This window comes from Mobula hypostoma, chromosome 4 (assembly GCF_963921235.1).
Source record: "Mobula hypostoma chromosome 4, sMobHyp1.1, whole genome shotgun sequence".
In the NCBI taxonomy this organism is placed as follows: Eukaryota; Metazoa; Chordata; class Chondrichthyes; order Myliobatiformes; family Myliobatidae; genus Mobula; species Mobula hypostoma.
In genome coordinates, this window is record NC_086100.1 from 166,445,874 (window position 1) to 166,454,586 (window position 8,713).

The window sequence follows — 8,713 nt, forward strand, 5'->3', positions numbered from 1 at the left end:
TTAAGATACAGTTGTATTTCTTCACTTGTGGTAAATGATCAGAGATTAGAAGGGTCTGGAATAAAAGCCAAGCACAGGTCAGGCAGCACCTGTGGAAAGACGGAGCAGCCACAGAGTCGGTGACCTGAAACATTAACAGTTCTTCACTCTCTGCAGAAACACCTGACCTGAGTGTTTCCAGTATTTCTACATTTATTTTGTTCACTTACACCTGCAGTACATAACAAATGCCTTCACACACACTGGGGAACAGTTTAGTGCAGACCATCAATTGTTTTTAATTCAACTCATTCCCCTGTCTGACTGAATTCTAATTCCGGCCCTAATCCTTGTCTGCATTTCTCAAAGAGCTGCAAAAAGCCATAAACTTGCATCCAAACAAACAATAACTTATAACAGAGCTCTTTACACACCTTGAAAAAGTATTCAGCCCCCAAAACCTTCGTTCACATAAGTGAGCATTGCAACCAGGGATTTTGATCAATTTAACTGAGAATTTTATTTGTGAATCGCATACTCCACTTTTCACAGTAGAACCCAAAAAACAGGGGAAATTGTAATGTATGAAAAACTAAAAATTCAAAAACTGGAATGTCAGCAGTTCAGAAGTATTCATCCCCTTTGCCCAGTACTAAGTTGAATCACCTCTTGCAGCTATTACAGCCAGTTGTCTTTTTGGATAAGTCTCTCTTAGCTTTGCACAACATGGTGGAGCAATATTTGCCCATTCCTCTTCGCAAAATTGCTCAAGGTGTGCCAGCTTATTTGGGGAGTGGTGGTGCACAGCAATCTTGAAGTCTTGCCAGAGATGGTCAATCAGGTTAAGGTCAGGACTCTGACTGGGCCACTGAAGGACATCAATTTTCCTCATTTGAAGCCATTCAATGGTTGCTCTGGCAGTGTGCTTTGGGTCATTATCCTGCTGAAAGACAACTAACCTCCTAATTTAATTTTCCTGGCAGAGAGTAGCAGCTTTTTAAATCTAGGATCTCTCTGTATTCATCTTCCCATCAATCCTGACCAGATTTCCCATCCCTGCTGCTGAAATGAGTCCCCATAGCATGATGCTATCTCCACCAGAGTTTACAGTAGGGATGCTGTTAACTGGCTGATGCACAGTATTAGGTTTACGCCAGATGTTCCCCTTAGTGTTGAGGTCAAAAAGTTCCACTTTAGTCTCATCTGACCACAAGACTTACTTCCACATATTTACAGTATCTTTTCCAAGTCTGTACAGGCAAGGGTATGTTTTTTTTAAGCCAGGGCTTCTTCCTTGCCACTCTTACATAAATAGCCTTTTTGTGCAAGGCCTTAGAGATTGTGGTGCCGTGAACTTCATCTCCAGTTGTAGCCACTGACTTCTGCAGCTCACACAGAGTGACTGTTGGCATCACAGTAGCCTCTCTTACAGGTGCCATTCTTCTCCAGCGACTATGTTTAGAGGGACGGCCTGACCTAGGTTTTGTGGCTGTGGCTTAATATTTTTTCAACTGTTTCACGATGGATTGCACTGAGCTCTGAGGTATGTTCACTGCCTCTGAGATGCTCATGTGCCCTCCCCCAGATTTTTGCTTCCCTGTTATCATTTCCTTGACTTGACTTGAATGCTCTTTTATCTTCATTTTGGTTTGGCCTGTTGAAAATCTACTATACTATTGGACCTTACAGAGAGAGAGGGTGTTTATTCTTAGGAATACATCAAAAGCAGGTGATCCTCCAATTTTCTACATCAAATTGAGTGAATTAGTGATGTACAGTATTGAACCTGAGGAAAATTAGCATAGTAATTACAACAGGGATGAATAAGTTTTCAGCCTCACAATTTTGGTTTTTAATTTTTAGTAAACTGTTGACAGGTTTTGGAATTTTCTTTTTATTTGACATGATGAGCCATGTTTTGTAGATTAACTCAAAAAAATCTTACTTCAATATATATAAAATTTAGAAAATGGAACAGTAAGAGGTGAAAATAGGTATGGGGGTTGAATACATTTACAGGCACTGTAAACTGACAGGCCAATTCTCATCTCTATTACAACACTTACATCCACACCCTAGCTGCAAATCAGATCAACCTTCCCAGGAAAATCCCATTTATTCATGCAGAAACTCATAACGGAGGTGTCAAAAGGAAAATCACTCTTACTTCCTATCAAAGTTTAAATATGTCACCAAAAACAACCCTGAGATTCATTTTCTTATGCACATATTCAATAAATCTATAATAGAATAATAACTATAATAGAATCAACATGTTCATTCCAGGAAACATTCACATTTTTGGCCTTCAGGGCTACACACATACAACCACACACAACACTAGATTCTTTATAGCTCCCGACCCAGTTTGTAGAGAGTAGCATCACAGGAAAAATGGTCACACAGACATATTTATAAAGACAGGTTTAAAGGGATCAGACAAGCTTATAAGGTGATATAGGTCATTCAGCCCAGTCACTTATTAACAGCTCTCAGAAGAGTGCCATCAGACCCACTTAGTTCTGCATTAGTTAATCCCACTCCCCAACCCACATTCAGAATGACATGTCAAACAGGAAAATTGCCGTCTAATCTCCATCTTCTAAATAATTGAATGGTTATAAATGATATCATTCTAAATAATATCAATGAATTATTTATCTTTTAGATTATCATTGAATTAATTCCTGCTAAGACATAGAGTTTGACCGCACATAATTAATATAAAAGTACAAGACAGTATGGGTAAACTACAGATCAATTTTATCTCAGAATCCGCAAAAGTATCAGAATCAAATTTAATGTCATCGGCATAGCATATTGTGAAATGTGTTGTTTTGCAACAGCAGTACATTGCAATACAAAATAATAAAAATATAAATTGCAGTAAGTATATATGTGTGTGTATATTTTATTTATATAATAGACACACCCACACACATACATACACACACACACACAAAAAGTTAATGAAATAGTATTGCAAAAATAGAGGGGAAGAAAAGATACCGAGGATGTGTTCAAGGATTCATTGTCCATTCAGAAATTTGACGACGGAATGGAAGAAGCTGTTTCTAAAATGATGAGTGTGTGCCTTCAGGCTTCTGTACCTCCTCCTTGATGGTAGCAATGAGAAGAGGGTGTGTCCTGGGTGATGGGGGTCCTTAATGCTGGATGCCGCCTTTTTGAGGCATCACCTTTTGTAGGTGTCCTGGATGTTGGGGAGGCTAGAGCTCATGATGGAACTGGCCGAGTTTACAACTTTCAACAGCTTTTTCCAATCCTGTGCAGTGTCCCTCTATACCAAACTGTGATGCAACAAGTTACATAGTACATCTGCAGAAAATTGCAAGTGTATTATGTAACATACCAGTCCTCAAACTCCTAATGAAATATAGTCGCTGTCATGCCTTCACGTAATTGCATCGGTATGTTAGGCCCAGGAAAAACCCTCAGCCATTTTGACACCCAGGAACTCGAATCTGCTCACATAGAAAATAGCCAGAGTAGGCTATTCGGCCCTTCGAACCTGCACTGTCATTCAGTATGATCATGGCTGATCATCTAACTCAGAACCCTGTACCTGCCTTCTCTCCATACCCCCGATCCCTTTAGCCACAAGGGCCATATCTAACTCCCTCTTAAATATAGCCAATGAACGTTTTCCACTTCTGATCCCTCAACGAGGACTGGTGTTTGTTTCCTCGACTTCTCCTTCCTGAAGTCAACAATCAAATCCTTGGTCATGCTGATGTTGAGTACAAGGTTGTTGCTGTGATACCAGTCAACCAGCTGATCAGTCTCACTCCTGTACGCCTCCCCGTCACCATCTGAAATTCTTCCGGCAAACTTATTATAGAAATGGGACCCACTCTCCGGGAGACTAGACACTATTTGATAAGACAAGGATGCGGCCTAGAAGACTAGCACTCCTTCAAGGTTCCGGGATTTTGTGGCTCTGGAAGCAGGCAGACTCGAGGTTGGTGCCGCTGCAGAAAACTAGTGTGTCACGGGGGACGGAAGATCAAAAGCATCGAAAGCAGAGACCCAAGACCCGAGTTCTTTGGGCACAGGGCTTGGAAGAACCGATGCAACAGGCTTTTAACACCATAAGTCAGCAACTTGTTTTGTTATGTCTCCCCTCTCGCTGTGAAACGGGGACACCTCTTTTTCCCTTATTAGGGAGAGAGAGAGCCTGTGGTATGTCGAATACTGGGTCAATGAGTAGTCTTTGGGGTACTGCAAATCTGTGTCTTTGCTGATGCTTTGCTGCATGCTTAAATGCTTGGTGGGGGTGCTGTTGCTTTTCTGCTGGTGGGGGAGGGGGGGTCATTGCTTTGCTGCTGCTTACGCCTGGGGGTGAGCTGGGGGAGGGCTTTGAGGTTCTAACATTTATCCGTCATTCATTCTTTGGAGTACTCCTTTGTTTTCATGGATATTTGCAAAGAAAAAGAATCTCAGGATGTATATTGTACACATTTCTCTGACATTGAATGTACCTATTATAGATGCCATCTGAGCTGTGGCTAGCCACACACTCATTAGTGTACAGAGGGTAGAGCAGTGGGCTAAGCATGCATCTTTGAGTTGTGCCAGTCTATGTTGGTTGTCAGCGAGGAAGTGATGTTATCTCTGATCCACACAGACTGTGGTCTCCCGCTGAGGAAGTCAAGGATCCAGTTGCAGAGGGAGGTACAGAAGCCAGGTTTTGCAGCTCGTTGATTAGAGGGTATAATTGTGTTGTATGCTGAGCTGTGGTCAATAAACAGCAGCCTGATGTAGGTATTACTGTTGTCCAGGTGTTCCAAGTGAAGTGCCAGTGAGATTGCACCTGCAGTAGACCTTCTGAGGCCATAGGCAAATTGCAGTGGGTCCAGGTCCTTACTTAAGCAGGAGTTGATCGTAGCCATGGCCAACCTCTCAAAGCACTTCATCAGAGTAGATGCAAGTGCCAATGGACAACAGTTGTTGAGGCAGCTCACCCTGCTCGTTTTATTGCCCTTTTGAAGCAGGTAGAAGCCTCCAATCTGCAGCACTGAAAATTTGAAGATGTCCTTGAACACCAGTTGGTTGGCAAAGTTTTCAGAGGTACTTCATCAGGACGTGACACCTTGCAAGGGTTCACTCTCTTGAAAGGTGCTCTGACATCGACTTCCAGGACAGGGATCGCAGGGTCGCCAGACGCTGCTGGGATTTGTAGAGACGTTGTTTTATTCTCCCTTTCAAAGTGCGCATAAAAGGCACTGAGCTCCACGGGGAGGGAAGCATCACTGGCATTCATGATGTTAGGTTTGTCTTTGTAGGAGGTAATAGCCTGCAAGCCCTGCCAGAGCTGACGTGTATCCGATTCTGTCTCACCTCAATCGGAATTGTTTATTACTCTTGAAATAGCCTTCAGTAAGTCATACCCTGACTTCTTGTACAGTCCTGGATCACTGGTTTTGAATACCACTATGCCAGCTCCCAGCAGACGACAAATCTCCTGGTCCATCCAGGGCTTTTGATTTGGGTATGTCCAGTATGTTCCACAAGGCACACACTCATTCACAAGAAGTCAGTGACAACTGTGGCAAATTCATTTGGAAGATGAATCTCTGAATGTTATCCAGTCCACCGACTTAAAGCACACCTGTAAGGGCTCCTCCACCTCCCCTGACCATCCCTTTTGATCCTCACCACTGCCGCTCTGCCTATAAACTGGGAGTAGAAAGTACAGCCAGGTGATCGGGCTTCCCAAAATGTGGCGTGGGATAACACGGTATGCGTTCTTGATGATGGTAATTGATTTTAAAAATCACCTTTAACATTCGGTAGAGGGCCAGCTGATACAATACAGTAATTTTAAAAGAACTTAACTTTCTTTACATGCCAAACTGCCAACGCGACTAACCGTCTCAGAGCAAGGTTCACTCCCAGGCCCCGCAGTTCCTCTCTCTCCTCACACACACATACACAAAGACTCTCTTGTCCTCTCTCTCTGTCTCTGAACAATTGCTGTAAATTTTGCTGTCAGTCCCAGTGTTTCCTAGACTCTACCCGCTCATCTCTCCAGCATCCCAGCACCATACAGACTTCCCTCTGTTGTAGCAAGATACAAGCACTGTTGCGATCTACCACTCACCCAGAATATAATGTTGAAGCCGAAGATGAAGTACTTGATGCAGCAGCTGACTTCAGGCCCTTTATAATGTTTCCCTGACATCTTGGGTTGCTCATGAAGGCGGCAACGACACAATATAGCAGAGAGGAGCGATGTAAAGCACGATTTGTCACTGATCTCCAGCGCCCACTGCGAGCAGGACTCAGGAAAGCCCGGGATCTCCGGGATAAGCAAAGGCGGGACTTCCGGGGGAGGGAGCTGGAAGCCAACACTGGATGGAGATAGATTGATGGAGACCGTGATTGAAAGGGAGCGAGAGAGGAGGGGAGAATGGAGCAAGAGATAACGGACTGGTGGAATGAGAAAGGCGAAGGGATACATTGGTAAATTCGTTTTTTATTGTCACTTGTACCGAGCGGCAGTGAAAAACTTTGTTCTGCATGCCATGCATGCAGATCATTTCATCGCAACCGTGCACTGAGATAGTACATGGGAAAACAATAACAAAAGGCAGAATAAAGTGTTCCAGTTGCCGAGGAAATGCAATGCAGATAAACAATAAGGTGCAAAGTCATAACGTGGTAGATTGTGATGTTCAGAGTCCATCTTACAAGGAGGCTTTCAAAGGCGGCGCAGAGACTGTTCTTAAACCTGGAGGTGTGTGTTTTCCGGCTTCTGTATCTTCTGCCCGATGGGAGGGGGAGAAAACAGAATGTGTAGGATGGGTGTAATCTGTGATTACCTCCGCTGCTTTACCGAGGCAGATTGAAGTGTATGCAGAATCCACACAGGAGAGCCTGGTTTCCGTGATGTGTCGACAACTCTCTAAACACAAGTGATTCTGCAGACTCTGAAAATCCAGAGAAACACGCGCAAAATGCTGGAGGAACTCAGCAGATCAAGCAGAATCCATGGAGAGTTTCGGGCCGTGATGAAGGGTCTTGTTAAAGGGTGTCGGCCCGAAATGTTGACTGTTTATTCCTCGCCGGGGATACCGCCTGACCTGCTGAGTTCCTCCAGCATTTTCTCCGTTTCTCCACGACTCTGCAGTTTTATTTTGCGGTCACGAGCAGAGAAGTTAGGATATTGAGGGGATAGGAACGAGGAGACCGGAGACTGGAGACTACATATATTGGGATCTGGAGCGACACATAATTTGGTGAAGAAACTTGGCGGATTGAGCAGCATCTGTCGGAGAAAGGGTTAGTTGCTGTTTTGGGTCAAGACGTGAGGGATTTTACATTTCAAAGCATAGGCTGCTGTACTGTTAGGGGCTTAGATGGAGCAGAACTCGTTCGTTCAAGTTCCCTGGGCAATAAATAGAGACCCCCTTCGACCTACTCTTGTAACTGAGGTGACAGTGACTGAGCACTTTGGGACCAATGTATTAAAGAAATAAATCAAGAGAGCAAAAGGGGACATGAGGTAACTTTGGTAGAGAAGATTGCAGAAAGTCAAGAGACTTTATCGGTACATTAAGGGAAAAGGAGTAACTAAAGAGAAAAAAGGGCCCCTCCGAGCTAAAGGGGTGACCTTTGTGTCGAGCTGCAGGAGATAGGCGAGGTCCTTCGTGAATATTTCTCCTGTTTTTACTGCGGACAAAGAACTCAGAACTAGCAAAAGTCAATAGGGAGGTCTTGGAGATAATCTGCATTACAGTTGAGAAGGTGCTGGATGTCATAAAATATATGAAAGTAGACAAATCTCCAGGGCCTGAGTGGTAAATCCAAGAACATTATGGGAGGCTAGAGAAGAAATTGCTGGATCTTGGCTAGGATTTGATTCTTCATTAGCCACAGGTGAGCTGCCAGAAGACTGGAGGATAGCAAATGGTATTCCTTTATTTAAGAAGGGCTCAAAGAAAAATCTGAGAACTATAGGTCAGTAGGTCTAACATCTTTAGTAGGTAAGCTACTGGAGAGGACTCTGAGACTAAGGGTTAATGTATGAGGAGCTCTGGGCCTGTACCTCAATGTTCAAAGTAAATTTATTATCAAAGTACATATATGTCACCATGTACAGCCCTGAAACTCATTTTCTTACAGACATTCACAGTAAATACAAGAAAAACTAACATCAATGATAGACCACAGCCAACAGGATAGACCAATAACTAATGTGCAGAAGACAACAAAATGTGCTAATACAAAAAGAAAGAAAAATATAAATAAGTAAATAAATAAGAAGTAGATATCAAGAACATATATGTACAGTACAAAGCATGATTAGTAAATCTGCAAATGACATTTCAATAGGTTGTATAGTGGACAATGAAGAAAGTTATCAAATTTGACACGAGGATATTAATCAACTGAATGAGTTGTCCAAGGATGGCAACTTATCTGTTAATGATATTTTGTGACCCTTCTTTGCTTTCTTATTTCATTTTTAAGGTCTCCTTACTTTTTATATTCTTCAATGGTATTTAGTTCTCTATACCTGCCAAACGCTTATATACTTCACCAGCATTTTTTGTGTGTTTTGCTTGAATTTCCAGCATCTGCAAATTTCCTCGTGTGTACATACCTATTTTATTCTCTTTATTCAACCCTTAACGTTCTTCGATCCTGAGGACTTCCTGTATTTTTTATCCTTGGATCCATCTTTACCAGGACATGTTGGCCCTGAACTCTT

The 8,713-nt window shown here is 42.8% G+C and overlaps 1 protein-coding gene across 2 annotated transcripts in view; it reads right to left on the reverse strand.

The window, feature by feature from the left end:
* The window catches only part of tspan5a (tetraspanin 5a), a 104,745-nt gene extending 98,441 nt beyond the window's left edge, over nucleotides 1-6,304 (reverse strand). For both annotated transcript variants that reach the window (XM_063046892.1, XM_063046894.1), the window contains exon 1: nucleotides 6,101-6,304. In XM_063046892.1, the coding sequence (XP_062902962.1) occupies nucleotides 6,101-6,195 (95 nt within the window). In that variant the 5' untranslated portion in view covers nucleotides 6,196-6,304. The remainder of the gene's footprint in view (nucleotides 1-6,100) is intronic.
* Nucleotides 6,305-8,713: the final 2,409 nt, after the last annotated feature.